The 17,249-nt window shown below is 42.9% G+C and overlaps 4 protein-coding genes across 4 annotated transcripts; 2 read left to right on the forward strand and 2 right to left on the reverse strand.

Annotated features, from left to right (window-relative positions):
- Positions 1–1,851: 1,851 nt before the first annotated feature.
- Positions 1,852–4,615, forward strand: plcxd1.2 (phospholipase C, X domain containing 1, tandem duplicate 2). The gene is made up of 6 exons (XM_030433912.1): positions 1,852–2,299; positions 2,923–3,059; positions 3,485–3,613; positions 3,695–3,850; positions 3,924–4,107; positions 4,206–4,615. The coding sequence occupies exons 1-6, from the start codon at positions 2,218–2,220 to the stop codon at positions 4,454–4,456; spliced, it is 939 nt and encodes a 312-aa protein (XP_030289772.1). The 5' UTR covers positions 1,852–2,217; the 3' UTR covers positions 4,457–4,615.
- Positions 4,616–4,630: 15 nt separating this feature from the next.
- Positions 4,631–8,377, reverse strand: gtpbp6 (GTP binding protein 6 (putative)). The gene is made up of 10 exons (XM_030433910.1): positions 7,497–8,377; positions 7,274–7,411; positions 7,112–7,182; positions 6,900–7,030; positions 6,731–6,801; positions 6,493–6,651; positions 6,199–6,407; positions 5,968–6,116; positions 5,001–5,153; positions 4,631–4,906 (listed from the first exon to the last, which is right to left on the reverse strand). Exons 1-10 carry the CDS (start codon positions 7,903–7,905, stop codon positions 4,780–4,782), a joined length of 1,617 nt encoding a protein of 538 aa, XP_030289770.1. The 5' UTR covers positions 7,906–8,377; the 3' UTR covers positions 4,631–4,779.
- LOC115591698 (T-lymphocyte activation antigen CD80-like) lies at positions 7,807–12,448 on the forward strand. Its single transcript, XM_030433911.1, has 6 exons — positions 7,807–7,871; positions 9,283–9,807; positions 9,913–10,236; positions 10,743–11,027; positions 11,105–11,281; positions 12,186–12,448. Exons 2-6 carry the CDS (start codon positions 9,654–9,656, stop codon positions 12,251–12,253), a joined length of 1,008 nt encoding a protein of 335 aa, XP_030289771.1. The 5' UTR covers positions 7,807–7,871; positions 9,283–9,653; the 3' UTR covers positions 12,254–12,448.
- nit2 (nitrilase family, member 2) lies at positions 12,441–16,493 on the reverse strand. The gene is made up of 10 exons (XM_030433913.1): positions 16,354–16,493; positions 16,076–16,194; positions 15,103–15,223; positions 14,290–14,378; positions 14,082–14,175; positions 13,914–13,988; positions 13,747–13,825; positions 13,366–13,464; positions 13,172–13,227; positions 12,441–13,075 (listed from the first exon to the last, which is right to left on the reverse strand). The coding sequence occupies exons 1-10, from the start codon at positions 16,379–16,381 to the stop codon at positions 12,975–12,977; spliced, it is 861 nt and encodes a 286-aa protein (XP_030289773.1). The 5' UTR covers positions 16,382–16,493; the 3' UTR covers positions 12,441–12,974.
- Between the last annotated feature and the right edge of the window lie 756 nt (positions 16,494–17,249).

Here is a 17,249-nt window from a genome sequence, read left to right on the forward strand (position 1 = left end):
CTATATAAAAAAAGTCATATTCTGGTTTAAAATGTTCCACTGATCAGTGTGTTTCCTGTCATATTCCTTCCTTTCATTGTTCCAACACTTTAAAATGCACAGTTTGTGTTTCGTCCACAGGTCAGTGTGAAATCTGCTCTATAATTTAGAGCCACATTAAAAATAAAACAGGGTCGGACCCACAGAGTAACTACAACTCTCACTGTTGTGTACGAAGACAATTACAGTTCTCTCACCAGCTTTTTTTCCTTTTCCATGAACTAAACAGGATACTGAATCTCTAAAAAAAAAATCTATGGTTGTCAGAGTAACGCTGTCCCGTCACGTACAGGAGTACTGAACGCTGCACTTGTGTAATCAGGGACTTTGTTCTGCTTCCTTGTTTTTTTTCCTCTTTCTTGTCAGCCGCTGTTTCTCTGTGAGACGGACGTCGATGAGGTCGATCTACACCCTCGTCAACACCTGTCTCACAGAGAAAAGGTCGTCTTTGCGTATGTGATGAAGGGAAGCGTGAATAAACATGACATCAACACTTTGACATGACTCCTGTTGACTCCTTGCAACACGTTCAGCCTTTAATGTTGACTGTAGCTACAAATATCACCTTTGACAACCTTTGAACATCTAATTTTCTGTAACTGTCATCCAATCAGGACAGAGGACTCCATAAAGAGGCGGTCAAGTCTATTTGAACACGTGCAGAGAGCAGGATCCTGCTATGACGTAGCGAGGACGTAGCGGGTTGCTAACTGCACAATGGACAGGAAGTTTGCTGAAATAACGACACTTACGACAGCTTTAAGTAAAACAGACTGTAACGTTTGCGAGGTCACTGAGGTGATGGGATTTGTGATTTCATGCTGTAGTTGAATCAAATGGAAGGAAAGAAAGAAAAACGTAAAGGGAATAACAGAAAACAGATAAAACCTTAAAGAACAAAGTCTTAAAATCAACACATTTCAGCTGTAATATTTGCTATTGCAATACTACCTTAAATAATAATATTGCAATTGTACTGATAGTGCTGATATAGTACTGATATTTGAACAGCTCATACATGGTTTCATAAACATTACTAACTCTTCATTAACTTGACTAAAAGCACAATTTACATATTCAGACAGTTCACAGCAGTGTTGTGTTTTCACTAGAAACAGCTGTGTTTTCTGTAGCAACATGCTCAAGTATTTTCTATTTTTTAGATTTTATTTAGTATTTTCTTTTGATCTTGAATATTTTCTTTAATTTTCAAAAAATATTATCTTTATTTATTGAGCTTTTTTTTGTTTTTGAGAGTTTTCTTAGTGTTTGGAGTATTTTTGTATTTTCTTTTATATATATATATATATATATATATATACGTTAATTTCATTTATATTTTCTTTAATTCATTGAGAATTCTCTTAAGTTTATTTATTTTATTTTTTGTATTTTCTTGTTGTTTTTTTTGAGAATTTTCTCTGATGTTTTGAAAACAGTATTTTCGTTTTTTGAATATCTTCTTTTGTTTGTGAGTATTTCCTTTAAAAAAATAATATTTTCTTTAATCTTTTAAATATTTTCTTTAATTTTTTTAAATACTTTCTTTAATTTATTGAGAATTCTGTGAAGTTTTTTTTTTTTGTTTGTTTTTGAGAATTTTCTTTAGTGTTTGGAATATTTTTTTTATTTGAGTTTTTGAGAGTATTTTCTTTTAGTTTGTTTTTCTTTTATTTATTGAGTATTTTCCTAAGTTTCTTGATAATTTTCTTTCTTTCTTAAATTTTTTTTTTTTTTTTTTTTTTTACATTTTTCTTTTTTTTCTGCAGGACTGACGTTCAGAGGGTTTTCTACGTGTGTATTCGCTCCGCCCCCTTCCCCAAACGTCACGACAACAAAAGCCTCAGTGACCTGGATGTGAAGATAAGACTAAAACATGTCCTTTAAAGACTCTCTGTATAAAAGTGGCTTCACTATTAAAACACCTGAACTCCACGTGAGCTGCAGCCGCTGATGGCTCGTGCCTGTCGGTCAACATCACAGAGGAATGAGGAAGAAGCTCGAGCGTCACAGCTCCTCCTGTCTGCTGTCTGCTGTTTGTCCTCGCTCGTTTAAAGATACGAGATAAGAGGAAAAAGGGGGTCCGGATCGTTCGGAGGATGACCCACCTCAACAGGCTCCTCGGGACTCCTTCAGCTCAGTTCTAAGAGTCTCCTGCAGGTTCGGTGACTGAGCGACATGGATCAGAACCACCAGGACTGGATGTCCGCTTTGCCCGAGCAGCTGTGGGACGTTCCTCTGAGCGACATGGCCATACCCGGTACAACACTCTGAAACCAATTAGTTGTACATTTAAAGTATCTTTTTCTTTAGTTTATCGTTATTTAACAGTTAACAAACAATGACAGCTTTTATAATCAGTTGTTTATTGTGAGGTTTGAAAGTTGCTGTGTGAATGGACTTTATATTGTGTAGTTCATCTATAAACTTTATTAGGAAGGCCACATCTGGATGTTTATAAACCTTTACTGTTGCTTAATGAATAGTCGGAGCACAATACAGCAAATATAGACATTTAAGTCACACTGTAGACGTACTGTAATGTGAGTACTTTGTTTTTCCTCGTTGACAGTAAACTATCTCACTGTTTATGTTCCCTGATGTTAATCATGCACAGCTTCTTCTTATTCTATTGTTATTCAATGCCTCCTCCCTCTTTAATCTGCTTATTTATATACTTTACAATTTTACACACTTAGGAGTAGCCTGAGAACATTTCACACCATGACTCGTCACTCTCACATCACACCACAGATGTGTTTGTTCTGCATTTTGGTCTAAGTGGGTGGTGTGTAGTGTTAGAAACCATCCTTTCTTGTTGCAGAGTTGATATGAGCGCTTTTTAAAGCTTCAATGTGTCTGTTCACACCTGTCTCACCCCAGGGAGCCACGACGCCATGAGCTACTGTCTGGACATCAACTCCCCCTTGGTCCGGTCCGAATCGGACTGTTTCAGGCTGCTGGACGGACTCTTCTACTGCTTCACCAGACCGGCCATTTTCAGGTGGTCTACGACACAGGTACGATGTGCCGACGTTGGCGTGAGGGCCTTTAAACGTACGCGCTGTTCACAGAAGTAACTTGGCAGCCCAGCAGAATGTCTATAGGCAGTAAGACGTGTTTTTCCGGGGTTTGTAGTTCATCCAGTTGTGTCTCTGCGGCAGCCTCAGTGAGCGAAAGAAAAAGAAATCATGTAAACAAACACAAGATTTGTCAGGGCATGCATGCCCTGACAAATCTTGTGTTTGTTTACATGATTTCGTTTTCTACTTTTGCTTTTCTTTGTACGGTGGCAAAACGGCAAAACCCCAGTAGATGAGTTTTCCTATTTGTTGTTTTTTTAGTTTTTCTTAATGCTGTTGTGATTGGCACATCAGGGCCACCATACTCATGGAATCATAGCGGTAAAGCTTATTCTTGTGGGCCGCTTTGCTTTCCTTCGCAGGACAAGAGCATCGAGGAGCAGCTGTCGATGGGGATTCGCTACTTCGACCTCCGCGTCGCACGCAAACCCAACGACTCGTCCGGGGACCTGTACTTCACTCACGTCATATACACACATCTAACAGTCTTGGTGAGTATAATCAGCGTCATTTAAAGTGTTTAAGTTCGGGCTTGTATAGCACCGTGTGTGGTAAATGTCTGTCCTTTGCAGGAAACGCTGTCGTCTGTTGCCGCCTGGCTGGACTCTCACCAGAAGGAGGTTGTCATCCTCGCTTGTAGTCACTTTGAGGGAATCAGCGACAGACTCCATCAAGCCTTCATTCTCTCCCTGAAGATGCTGTTCGGCTCAAAGCTCTGCCCCCACGAGGTTGGTTTTTCTTCGTGTGCGGCCGGTGTGTAGGGTTGAAAACGGCTTACACAGCCCGACTTGTCCTCCGCAGGAACCGGTCCTGACCTTGCGGAGTCTGTGGGCATCTGGTTACCAGGTCGTCCTGTCCTACGACTCGCAGACTGCAGTGAGACATCAGGAGCTGTGGCCCGCCATCCCCTACTGGTGGGCCAACCAGCGCACAGCACAGGGAGTGATCAGTTACCTGGACTGGAACAAAGACCTGGGACGTCCAGGTGAGCTTCATTTACACTCTGGCACACGTCTTTTCTGGCTTTCAGGTGTGTTTCGTTAACACACTAAGCTGCCCGTTTTGTTTTTTCTCTCCTCACAGAGGGCTTCTTCGTCTCCGGCCTGAACCTGACGGCTGATCGGTCTTACATCACCAAAAATCCGAAGCAATCCCTGCGGACGCTGACCTTCAGTAACTGGGAGTGTTTGAGGAAGTGGCTGGAGGAGCAGCGGCCCGGGTCGGACCCCAACAGCCTCAACATCATCGCAGGAGACTTTGTGGGCCCGCTCCCACTCTGCTCGCTGGTCATCGCTCTGAACCAAAAACTCCTAAGAAAGAACGCAGTTCGATAAGAAAACAAACAAAACATTACTTAGCTGTGATTTTTATCCCACAGTGACTGATCTCAGAGTACCTACTGTATACCTCACTTCCTCTTTTCTATATTTCTGTCCATTTATTTGCACTTCTGACTCGTTTCTCACTGAAAAAAAATTATGTTTTGAATGAAATACAAATGCGTCAAGTGTTTTTTTTGCAATTTTGTATTCACAAGAATGTACATCATTCTTTTACAGAATCATACTTTCAATATTTTAAGACACTTTACAAAAGTAAAAGTAACAGTCGTCTTTTTGGACGTGCAGCATGAAGGATCCCTCTCCTCCTCTCTCTGCTATCTGCCCGCGAACAGTTTCTTGTAGCGTCCGTAAGCGGCGGTGCTGATGATGACCTTGACGACAGCCGAGCCTTCATCTGCATTCACCTGCACGTCCTGAACGGTTGCTTCCTTGTACAGCCAGCTGTGGGTGAAGAGGCACACTTACTATGGACGCTCTTGTTATTCTGAACATTACAAAAAAAAAACACAGCGCAGAAGGAAAAGCGGCTTTTCACCTTAGCTGAGGAGTGCCGAGGTCGACTTGGAGGTCTAAAATATGTTTTCCAGTAGAGTTCACAATCTCTTCCTCCACGGCTTTCTTCAGCTCCTCGAGGCCTCGTCCTTCCAGGGCAGATATGGGCAGCGCGTGGGGCTCCGTGAACTGATAGCTGGGAGGGAAAACAGGAACTACTTTTACTTTTTTAATTCGGAAAAGCTTAACGGAGTTCTGGCTCAACCTCCTTCACATAGCACAGGAAATATGGGCCATTAAATTGATGCCAGTCATAATAATAACTATGTACGGGAGCCATGCTGTTCTTTTTGTTTTCCTTTTGATAACAAACCTGTTTTCTCGAGGTAACGGCAATAAAAATAGTTATAGGCTGACTGACAGTAACAAGCTAAACATTTTTTCCTGACATTATAAGTTAAGTAGGCTCAAATAAAATAACAATCTTTTATTAGTCCCATGATTGGGAAATCTGCATTATTACATCAAAGGTGAAAGCAAAAACAGAAAGCTTCAATTAAAACAATAATCATAAGTAAGTAGAAAGTATCAAGATAAACAATATAAATAAGAAACAAAACTTAAAAGATTTTTAGACTATTGCACGTTTATGTCATTTTCATTCAATAACAAAAGTTTCCCTGAGATAACAGGATCATTTTTTTCAGGAGATCTCAAGAAAACTTAAAAAAAAAAACCAAAGTTCTCAGGAGTTCTCGGCTTCTGTAGTTTTTTACGACTTTCAAAGATCTTTTCAATTCCATTTAAGAAATAAGACCAAGTTTATCATTGAGGGGAAACAAATTAAATTGTAAGCATCATATTGAACATCTGGAAGGTAAAATGCAGAATTCTCACCACAAAACAAGACGTGTTATCTAAAGATAACACATTTTTAAAAAATGATTGCAAGAGTGGCCGTTCTTTTCTTCCGTATTAAATCTGTGAACACAGGATTCTTTTTCTCTTACTTGTCAATGAGGTCAATTTTATTGTAGACTTCTATCATGGAGCTCAGCAGCCTGTCAGGGATCTGCAGGTTCTTGAGGACGTTCTGCACGTTCGCCTTCTGGTTCACCGTCTCTGGATGACTGATGTCTCTGACGTGGACCAGCAGATCCTGGAGGAACGAGAAGGACAAACACCGAGTCAACAATTCCACTCCAAAGGGAGCTTTTAAACCCTTGATATCAGGTACGTACAGAGTATTTAATGTCTTCTAGGGTGGCAGAGAAGGAGTCGATGAGCTGGTGAGGCAGCTGCGACAGGAAGCCGATGGTGTCCACGTACAGGACCGTCATGTGACTGGGCAGCTGGCCGGCGTGGACGGTGACATCCAGGGTGGCGAAAAGCTGGTTTCTGGGCTGAAGACCACTGTCACCAGTCAGGGCTTTGATCAGAGTCGTTTTTCCTGGACAAATAAAAGAAGTGTGGTCAACATCAGCACACTGAAGCCCTGGATACTCCACAATATCACAGCTGTTTGTATATCTCACCACAGTTTGTGTATCCCAGCACAGAGACGACGGGGAACTCCTTGTGTTTACGCTGAGATCGCAGCAGGTGCCTCTTCCTCCGCAGTTTCTCCAGCGCTGAGCGGATCTTCATCTCCCGCTCCTTCAGCAGCCTCTGCTGGATCTCCAGCAGGGTCTCACCTGTGAGGACCGATCACAAAGCTGAAGCTCCTTTCTGACAGGCAGCTCATAACACCCAGGCAGGCGGCGCAGATGTTACCTGAGCCTCCGATGTATCTCGATCCTCCACCCTGCTGGTCGAAGTTTGCGATTTCATTTTTCAGACGGGATCTGGCACCATCGGATGAAGACATGTTTAGACATCGGAGCACAATTGAGCTCAAATCGATAAAGATTGTTGAGATGGACTTTTGAGGGGGTATATTTACCTTAACAAGGGGATCTCTGCCAGAGAGATCTGTAACTTGGCCTCTTTAGTCCTGGCGTTGCAGCGGAAGATGTGGAGGACCACTGAGTATCTGTCAAACACTTTAACCCCCCAGGCTTCCTCCAGCTCCCTCTGCATGGATGGAAATTAACAATAAGTGCATGAAAACTTTCTGTAAGAAGCAAGAAACACTGTGTTTCAGATAAAGCTCACCTCAGACAAAGGAGACAGACGCTCCACATTCACAAACACAGCATTGATTCCTGCTGTTTGCCTGATTTTCTCTGAAGAAGAAGAAGAAGACAAAAAGCACAAATGAGTCACATCCTCACTGATTCTGGACAGATTCATAAGTGGACACAGAGTGAGTTCTACCTGTGAGAGCCTGGAAGTTGCCTTTGCCAAAGATCTTCTTCTTCTCTGGTGTCTTGGTGGACATGATGATCTTGTCCACCACTCTCCAGTTGTCCAGAGTGTTCACGAGCCCCACAGCCTCAGCCATCATCAGCTCGGCTGCAGAGAAAGCAGTAAAAAAAATGAGCGACACACCAAATCTCCCAGCATGCCTCACACACTCACACCTGAACCAGTCTGTTACCTGTGGTCAGGTGCTGCTTCCTGCTCCCCCACTTCACGTCAGGGTGGACGATGAACACCCTGTGCTGACCCTCCCTGATGCCTGCAGGAGCCTGCTGCTGGAACAGCTCCTCCACCTCCTCATCACCAATGAAGTCTTCATCCCCCTCATCTTCCTCCTCCTCCTCGTTAAGTCCTGTGATGAAGTCATCTGTGTTCTTCAGCCTCCCTGCAGAGAGTGCAAACGTCCTGACGTGCAGGGAGGACAGACGTCTCCCTGCAGCTGCATGCTGAGCTGTGTGGAGGAGGGAGGAGGTGCAGGAGGAGGAGGAGGAGGAGGTGGAGGTGGTCGGAGCTGCTCTCTGACAGCTCTGTGTGCAGGCTCGCCGCAGGAGAGGTAACCATGAATGGATCCTCCTCAGTGAGGTCATTGGGACAGCATTAAATGTCAGACAGGAGACGAACTTATAACAGAGCTACTGAGTCACACATGAGCTCTGTCTTCTTCTTCTTCTTCTTCTTCTTCTTCTTCTCTCGTACTGAAGGCTCACAAGTCAACCTGGAGAGCGCATACTGCCACCTGCTGTCGTTGGAGTTCTCTCTAAATATTATTTTTACAACATATGAAAAAGAAAATCCTAAATTAGCTTTTTATACTGTAAAGGTCAGCGTGTTAGCTTCCTGCTAGCCTTCGTGCTATGTTTTGAAGTTCAACTGAAACCTTACGACATTTTGTCCAGAGTTTTGTCTTCCAGGCACCGTTTCCTTGCCGGTTGTGTAGTGAAACACTGCTTGCTTTGCTAAATAGAGGTTTTAAACAGTTAATGTGGTTAAATTGATAAGTCAAGATTTGTGTTTGTTAGGTAAATGAGACTTTTTACTCAGTTTGGGAGGAAGAAAGTGCCTGTGAGACTGCGCATAGGGAGAAAAATTACCCATAGCGTCTTCTTCTACGTTAACGTCATTTCCGCCTTCACCGTTTTATTATTGTTAAATGAACTTATGGCTGTAAATTAACAGTGAAATTATAACACATTGACACAAGGAGCGTTACATGTCGTGTTAAACAAAAATTACAAAATATTTATTTAGTATTTTTGTTTCAGTGTCGTCTCACAGGCTCAGTCTGCCCCCTGGTGGACTGCAGGGACACTGCACCTGTGAAAGTTAATTTTGATTTAATTAAATAATTTGATAGATATTATAATTTTGACAGTGCTACTTTAGCTTTATTCTCCTTACGACATATCCTGAGAAAGTTTGCCATGTTAGAATCGAATGAAATAACATTATAATTCCATATTTTGGTCCATTTGTGTGAGATTATTATTGTTTCAGTTTTACTAAAGGTTTTTGTCTTATCTTAGAGTTTTAGTGAAGCAAGAGCATGGATATAAAACCATTAGGTATCAGTGGTTTGATCAACTTGAAGGCCTATCCATTAACAGCATAGAGTGTCTGGATTTATTAGACACTATTTTTTTGTTTGTTTGTTTTCTATTTTCTGGGAGGATATTAGTGTATTATTGTCTTTCAAATGTTTTCCTTATTTATTTTTATTATGTGTGATATGTATTGAATACAGAAGTTCTACCAGGCATCTCGAATAAAAAACACATATCAGATAGAAAGTTGAGCTTTAAAATTGTTTTCTATAAGATTTAATCAAATTTTTATATTAGGTATTAATTTGCCTACATGAACATAATTGGTTGCTTGTTTTAAACACACTTATTTTGTTTTTTGGGGGGAAACCAGGTGAAGTGAATATTTACCATGTACACACTCGTGTCTTCTTTCATTTTTAGTTTCCTTCAGGTGTTTAGTCTTCTGCCTGCGTCACAGCTTGTGGGTGTGTGACCTGAAAAGAAGTCCAACAGGTCGGACCGATCTGAAGAACATGGCTCCAAACAGGATGTGTGCCGATGGCAGCTGAGACGGATGACTTATGTTAACTTACTTCTGCTCAGAAAAGCTTCATATTCAGCGTTTGTCAACCAGAAGTTCTTCGTCAGGAGAGAGAAGTGAGTGAGACAGGGAGCAGGTATGGCTCAACAAGCCGCGACATGACTCAATGATTTCATTGAGGGTGAGGAAAGGTGTGTGTATGACTCGGAGTTGTTAGAGAGACGGAGAAGAAGACAGGGGGGGAAGAGTCAGACCGGTATGTGAGTTAGTGATGGACCAGTCTTTGTGCTCCAGTTTGAAGAGGACCAGATTTTGGGATTGTTTTGGTGTCTTGCGTGCGCAAAGGTGTCCTCAGCGGGCGAGGCCGGCGGCGCTGTGGCGCACGGGACTGCTGCTCTGCTTCCTCACTTTCTGCGCCTGTCTGGGTGAGATGACTCTCTGCCTGGTCATGCATGATACACACTGAGATTTCAATCTGTGCTCGAACTCCCTGATGATTTACCTGTCTCACCTCGCTTGTGTCTCTGCAGATGAGGAGTGCGTCCTCGGCGTGGTTGGACGGCCTGTCTCACTGCCCTGCTTGTACCCTCAGCTGTTAAGCTTTGAGAACTTTTCCATCGAGTGGAGGGGAGGCGAGGAAGTGGTGCTCAGATCAGTGTGGGAAAGGAGCAAAAACGTGGAGGAGCTGGGCGTTAACAGCGCCACGCTCCCAGCTGATGCTGCACTCACCGGAAACTTCTCCCTGGAGCTGCCCACAGTCCAGCCGAACCAACACAGAACCACGTTCGGTCTGTTCGTCATTTCAAGAGAGAATCAGAGCGCTGCGCTGTGCACCGTGTGCCTCAGGATCGCAGGTCAGTGCCAAACACACACGATCCTCTACACACATGTATTAAAGGAGACATATTATGCTCATTCCATATTTTGGGTTAAGTTTTCTCATACTGTCCAGTGCTGCAGCTCTGGATTCCCCCTCTGTCTGAAATGCTCCTGTCTCTTTAAGGATCCCGGTCTGCTCTGATTGGTCATCTCACACATGCCTGAGCCAGCACCGCTAACAATAAGGAAGCAGCTATGATAAAACAATTTCTACATGCTAAACTATTTGCTGGGCATAAATGATGCAAATGTGTGAGATGGTGAATAAGTGTGATGTCACAAAGCCACAGAATGAAAGGTGGGACTACTGACGAGGCGTTTCAGGGGCTGCGTTTTCTGTGGGAGAGAGGAGCTTCCGACCTTTTTATGCACAAGGACATAGATAACACACTGAAGCAAAGGGACAAAAATAAAAAAAAACCTTGTCGGTCGACTTTAAAGTATGAAGAACTAATGTCTTGTCTTTGATGGCTGCCTGCAGCCAGTTTCATCTCACCGCTGCTCCAGAGAGAACAAGGAGCAGAAGGAGAGGAGACGTCCTTCCTCTGTCGGGCCAGTGGTGGTTTCCCTGAACCTGTAGTTTCCTGGCTCATCAACTTCATCTACGATCCCCCAGAAGGCTCCGTAGAGACCCAGGCAACATTACTCCCAGACTCGCATCTGTACAACATCACCAGCCACCTGACGGCCAACATTTCCAAAGAGTCCACCGTGACGTGCATCGTAGAGAACCTGACCCTGAACGAAACAACGACTTCAACAAGCTGTGAGTGTTCGATCATTCAGCCACGATACAGCTGGTCGCCTCTTCTTCACTAATCTCTGGTTCTTGTTGGTGCTCAGATGGAGTGAAGGGCAGCCCGGTGGTGGTTCGAGCATCAGACTCCCTGTGGATGTTCAGCACAGCTCTGTGTGCGGTGGTTGGGGTCATGGTGGTGGTTGGAGTCGCCTACCAGATTCACCTGGACCGGGTCAGTAAGAGGAAGAAGCTCGAATTCCAAAGCATGAAAGCTGACAGAGGTAGGCACCCGCTGCTGGTCACACATCATCACTGCTGGGTTCATTTCAAAATACGTTATAGAGAGTTAAGAGTTTCTCCTATAGGGCAGCTGTATAGCTCTATATTCCAACAGCAATCACTGTTATAGCGTTGGCTCAGTAGAAGAGAAAGGAAAAGAGAAAACAGATTTTTTTTGAGGTGATACTGTAAAGCTGGATCCTCCTGTTTACTGTCAGTGGCGGAGCAGAAAGCTACCATTCCAGCGCTCCCGGTGAGGGCTTATATTAACAAACAGGCCGAGCAATAAAAAGAAAGAGGCAAAAACAAAACAATAGCAGTTGTCGTGCGGGTGTGGTGACATCGAGAGGGCGTGGGGTAAACGGCTGTCAGCCATAACGACGCTGACTGCAAACCCCCCTTTTCCCCTGATGGACAGCCACAGACTGTCGTTCAGCAACAGACCCAGTAGCAGTAGGTCAACACAAACACCCGGAGCTGAGATTTATTAAAAATAACTGAACCAAAACAGTCACTGAGGGGGTTTCCTCAATCTGTTTGGGACCCCTGGAGGAGCCTCGACCCTCAGTGCAGACACTGCTACCTTTTGTTTGTGGTGGACTGGACCAGTGTTTTCTTAGGAGGGAGTATTATAGATATATATGTTTAACTATAGTAAATTTGAAACTGTTACCAAAAGGTTCAGCCAATCAGAGTCGTGCTCATGAATAATATTAATATCCTAAAACATGGCTGTTATTCGTTGGCTATGCAGACTTGCTTTTGGAGAAATTGAACATTTGGTGAAAAAAGTGTCAAAGGAATGTATCGTAAACATAAAACGTTCTCAATTTTTGTCAAGTACACACATGTATAATGTGCCTTTCGACCTCAGCTAACCTTGAAATCCATGTTTGCTGTGATCAGGACGCAAAAGGAGAAGACAGTACAAGGAGGAGTCCGAGGCGATGAAGCCAAAGGAGACTGACGTGTGAAAATCTGAGTGGACGAATCAACACTTTCACTGACCTCAGACAACAGAGCACTGATCTGTAAATATGTATTTGTCGGGACCACTTCAACATTCAGTATGTAACGCGCACTGTAAGTTAACAAAGGCTCTGACCTCTCCATGTTCTGTCCGCACTTTTGTGTTGTTTCACACTTTAATAAACATGTACAAACATTCACAGAGCTGTTTTATTTGCATTTATTTACAGATCTGTTAATTGTTTCCACTGCAACAGTGACGACCACGATACTTTCTACATCTGAAACATCTCAAGCCACATTCAGTTCATTCTTTCATTTGACAAAAAGTTTCTTTGAATGGAGCATTTTTTCAAGAAACATCAAAATTCAGTTCAATATGAGAATCACTAAAGGATGTAGATTGTCACAATAGAGAAACTCGAACCAGAAAATGTTTATTTTTACTTCAAAAATGATGTAAAAAAATGAACTGCTTACCAAAATTTTAATCAGTTCTCTACTGATCAACGATTCAGACGTTGCACTGAACAGATCACAGTCCCATCCTCAGGAGGTGAGCGGTGTCGTGTTGCCCAAACAATGTTGGCGTCAGTGAATTAACGACCACTCAAGCTGCATCTCTGTTTCCCACAATTAAAACAATTAAGTCTCGTGCTTCAGGGAGACTCTGTTGCACAGTTAGTGTCGGTTTCCCTCAAACCTTCTCTCTCGAGGTCGCAGCGATCAGCTCGATCCTTCCTTCACAGTTGTTACAGTGTAGAGGTCGTCCCGACGCTGAGCTGTGATCGGGATCTGCTGCCGGATGTCGGATAAATACTGCAGGTCTGGATGTGGGTCACATGTGGGTACAGAGAGGTTTAGCACAGACCCAACATAAAGAGAAAGGACATGATCATCATCAAACCGCTCTTCTCACTCACCGATATCAGCGTAAATAACGGCCTCCTCTGGTCCGGCCTTTGAGATCACTTCTCCCCTGTAACCACAGATTGTAACAAATCACAAGTCTGCAACATTTAACACCTACAAATACTCACAGACAGACAGCACACGATATAGTTGGTCATTATATAGTTGGACTTAGACACAGAGAGTATGTCTTATTATTATGTACCATGGGCTGACAACAGTGCTGTGACCCCAGGCGACGTATGAAGCGGTTTCATCTCTGGCAGGAGACGCTGTGGCCACGTACACTTGGTTATCGAGCGCCCTGCGAAGGAGACAACCACATGATGTATGTAGAATAATGTAGAAGTAAACTGTAGAATTTAAATACCCTACTATGGATGTGGAAGCAGAAAATGTAATAATTCATAACTTCAGATCGTTGCCATCGACAGAATCATAAATAAGACCACTGTCGTTTGTCTTCATATTACACGGTCGGTTTGGAATATCACGTGATCTCAAGGTTTACATGAATCGACCCTTTTAAAAGATGTTTGGTTGACTCTGATAACTATTTTTCAGAGGAACACCTCTTCAGTCTCACCTCCCCCTCTGCAGGAGCTCCCAGTGGGCTGGACCCGTCGTCATGTTGAAGGCTCCCGGGTAGACCAGCAGCTGACAGCCTGAAGACGACAAGACAACCTGATGAGCCGTCCTGCACACCGTCAGAAACCACCGATGTTCATCTGCACAGGCTCACCGGACACTTACCTCTCCTGCTGTAGAGCTGTGCGAGCTCTGCAAACCTCATGTCGTAGCAGATCCCCACACCTACTTTACAAAACGCTGTGGGTGGAAAGTACAGAGGAGACACATTACAGTGATGCTCGTTCAGTCCAGCTGCAGTAAAGACAACAGGACTCGGGTGATGTCGCTTACGTGTTTCGAACACTGACAAACTGTCGCCCGGGCTCAGCGTCTCAGACTCCTGGAAGCGGATTTTCCCCGGGACGTCGATGTCAAAGAGGTGAATCTTGAAAAGGTGAAGAGAAACACTTTGAGGTAGTGACTAACAGGTCATTAAGTAGTTTGAACAAATATTTACAGTTGCTTCAGGAGTATTACGGATATTAGTTTGCCTATGTACCTTCCTGTGCTTAAGAATCATCTCTCCATCAGGACCAAACACTGTACAGCTGTTATACAACTTCCCGCCATCCTCTTCAGGGATGGAACCTGTGAGAACAACAAGTCACATTGCTGAACTTCAGTATGATTCTATGATTATTTTTCTGTAATTCACAATCTTTTTAACAAACACCAGCTTGATCTAAACATCTGACAGATAAGAACCAATGGCAACAAGCCTTTCTTTCCTTTAAAGCTCACTACAGTCTTACTGTGTGTGTCCTTCAGTGATGACAGTTGCTAAGTTGCATTGTGGGTAATGTAGGCACCAGGTTTTTGAAGAAGAAGAAGAATGCATCCAATAAAAAAGTAGATATTCGTTGATTTGTTTTGTAATGGTCCATAATGAGTTCAACAGTGTTAGAGGAGTGTCACGCTCGACCAGTGGACTCCTTATCAAAACGTGGCGCCTACATTACCCACAATGCAATTTAGCCACTGAGTAATATCACAGGTAATTTATCAGATTACATGCAGCTTCCTCTGGACCCACAAAAGGCTTTTTTCTACTTTCTCACATATGCAGTAGTACTGCCCAACACCTGTAAACACACTTTAACTGAAACCATTTATTAACTGCTGCTCCCTTAATTCTGTGGCACCTATACCAAAACCGACCCCACAAATATTCAAGAGAGGCTGGAAAACTGGCTAAATACCTACATTAAAGCTATATTAAATAATAAATACAAGAAAACATATACATAAGACTACAAAATATAAAACAAGAGTAAGAGTAGTGGTATGTCGTTACAGCCATAAGATTCCCTACCTCCCACTAGATACACCTTATTCTCCTTCGCTGCCTCTGACAGCAGCTGAGTCGACTCTCCTGGGATCCTCTCCGCATATGAAGCGAAGAAGCCAGTTCCATATGGAGAATTGAAGCATTCCTGTATAAATGACAATACCAAAATATTTTTCCACTTACTGTACAAGAGAATTTGGCGCGCTGTAACAGGAAATGCAGAAAACATTCATCTCTGTGTGGCACTCTCTGATTCTGAAACATTAATCATTGTGGTGACAACACAGGTGTAACAACACAGGCAAATTAAGATACACATTCACCAGATCAAAGGTTTTAATGGGACACTATGAACCAGTCCACTAGTAATAAGTTAAAGGTTAACACCAACACACAGGCCTGTTGCTCAAAAGAATATCACTTAAAGGAAAACGTGTTTTCGGGCCCCAGTAATAATAAAGCTTGGCTGTTATGAAAACTGGCTTCAAAACCGGACACTCTTCCTGGGTGAGGGCGTTTATAACCTGTAGCTCTGATAATATAGGAAACACAATATTAAGTAAATCTAAAATGTTAAAGGTGCAGTATGTAAGAATTGTGGGGTTGTTTGGTCAAAGACTTAATAAAATTATAAACAGAGAGTGACGAAATTAGATTTTTTATGTTATGTCAGAGACGTACCTACATATTGTGTTAGCATGCTAAACCAGCTAGCCCCTGCCCATCGTCTGCAATGCTAGCTGCACAGCTAACTGAGCTAGCTAGCTAACAGCAGCTACAGTTGGCAGGTACTCTGGTGAAATGCTGCCCCCTTTTGATTGAGTATGAATTTATGATGTGGGCAATTCCTACATAGTGAACCTTTACAACTAAAAACAACATAGTTAGCTTTTCTTTTTTTTTTTAAAAAAACCCTGATCAGTGGAAAAGGGGGATAAGGTTGTAAAATCAGCGGGACAACCGGCCCCAGCCTCCCCACAGCAGAGACCCTCCTCACCGGCAGCAGCACCACCTTGCTGCCCTGTCCCGCAGCCTCCTTCACCAGCCTCCGGGCTCTGCTCAGGTTGTCCGCCTTGACGCTGGTCACCTGCAGCTGGACGACAGCCAGCCGGAACTCTGACAGGACAACAGAACTACAACTTTATACCCGAGCAGCGTCAACACAGACTGCAGGCGATGTTATTAAACTGTGTATTGTATTCGATGTATTCAGTTGTACGTGCACGTTAATTAGCTAAAACTCAAGAATAAACAACTAGATAACTTTGTACTTACTGGACATCGCTTTAGCTAAAGTTGACATGTATGCAGAGCGGTCCTGTTTGGGTCAACAGTCCAGAATCCTGGACCTGCAGACAAGACAGAGCATGTGATTCCGGTGAGTTTTTGGCTTTCAAAATAAGAGTCTATACTCCTGGCACAGCTTTATGAGCAACAAGAAGTCCGCTTAAAACAACATACAAGGATACAAAACAGCTAAAATGGACACCTGGATAAGCTAATTGGCTGTTGTTCTAAATTAAAGTCACTCTACGAGACATGCTAGAGCTTATAAAAAGTTTCCGAACCTTTATTGTGAAGTTTAAAGGCGAAGTGACGTCAGTAAGGGGGTGGGTGTTCAGCTGCCAATCCAGCTTCAGAAAAACTCTTCACTCATTGGTCATTCTAATCAACTATAAAGATTAGTTATTACTATCATATATTATATGATATTATATGATATATTATATTATATTGCGTTGCATTATATTGTAATAAAAAATGTACATATTTTACACTCACAGGGGTTATTCAAGTCATAACAGGTGCTAACTGTAACTATAATAAATGTTTGTATGAAATACAACTGTCTCTGAATGAACATTTTGACCTAAACTGAGAATTGAATTAAGAGCCATTGATGTGAAGTTAAAAGGTGAGGTAAAACCAATAACAGCGGAGTAAATGGGGGAATTCCCAGGGGGAAAAATTTCCCCCTGGGAATTAATAAAGTATTCTGAATCTGAATTCTAAATCTGAATCTGAAAATGTACATATTTGACACTTGCAGGGGTTAGTCTTCATAACATAATTATAATGTATGTTTATATTTAATGCAATTGCCTCTGAATAAACAGTTTGGATGTTGAATTTTAAGGTAAAGACAGAGGGGACCACAGAACAGACTCCTC

The sequence above is a fragment of the Sparus aurata genome, chromosome 11, assembly GCF_900880675.1.
Source record: "Sparus aurata chromosome 11, fSpaAur1.1, whole genome shotgun sequence".
NCBI lineage: Eukaryota > Metazoa > Chordata > Actinopteri > Spariformes > Sparidae > Sparus > Sparus aurata.

Bases quoted from the DNA above. Each gene is read 5' to 3' on its own strand.
- nit2 (XM_030433913.1), bottom strand. From the start codon at position 16,381: ATGTCAACTTTAGCTAAAGCGATGTCCA. The intron at 16,195-16,353 runs GTAAGTACAAAG...TTGTCCTGTCAG, and splicing joins TTTAGCTAAAGCGATGTCCA to AGTTCCGGCTGGCTGTCGTC. The intron at 13,465-13,746 runs GTGAGACTGAAG...TCTCCTTCGCAG, and splicing joins GAGCTCCTGCAGAGGGGGAG to GGCGCTCGATAACCAAGTGT.
- LOC115591698 (XM_030433911.1), top strand. From the start codon at position 9,654: ATGGACCAGTCTTTGTGCTCCAGTTTGAAGAGGACCAGATTTTGGGAT. The intron at 9,808-9,912 runs GTGAGATGACTC...GTGTCTCTGCAG, and splicing joins CACTTTCTGCGCCTGTCTGG to ATGAGGAGTGCGTCCTCGGC. The intron at 11,282-12,185 runs GTAGGCACCCGC...TGCTGTGATCAG, and splicing joins AAGCATGAAAGCTGACAGAG to GACGCAAAAGGAGAAGACAG.
- gtpbp6 (XM_030433910.1), bottom strand. From the start codon at position 7,905: ATGACCTCACTGAGGAGGATCCATTCATGGTTACCTCTCCTGCGGCGA. The intron at 6,652-6,730 runs GTAACATCTGCG...CGGTCCTCACAG, and splicing joins GAGATACATCGGAGGCTCAG to GTGAGACCCTGCTGGAGATC. The intron at 4,907-5,000 runs GTGAAAAGCCGC...CTTCACCCACAG, and splicing joins CTCGGCACTCCTCAGCTAAG to CTGGCTGTACAAGGAAGCAA.
- plcxd1.2 (XM_030433912.1), top strand. From the start codon at position 2,218: ATGGATCAGAACCACCAGGACTGGATGTCCGCTTTGCCCGAGCAGCTG. The intron at 2,300-2,922 runs GTACAACACTCT...GTCTCACCCCAG, and splicing joins GAGCGACATGGCCATACCCG to GGAGCCACGACGCCATGAGC. The intron at 3,851-3,923 runs GTTGGTTTTTCT...TGTCCTCCGCAG, and splicing joins CAAAGCTCTGCCCCCACGAG to GAACCGGTCCTGACCTTGCG.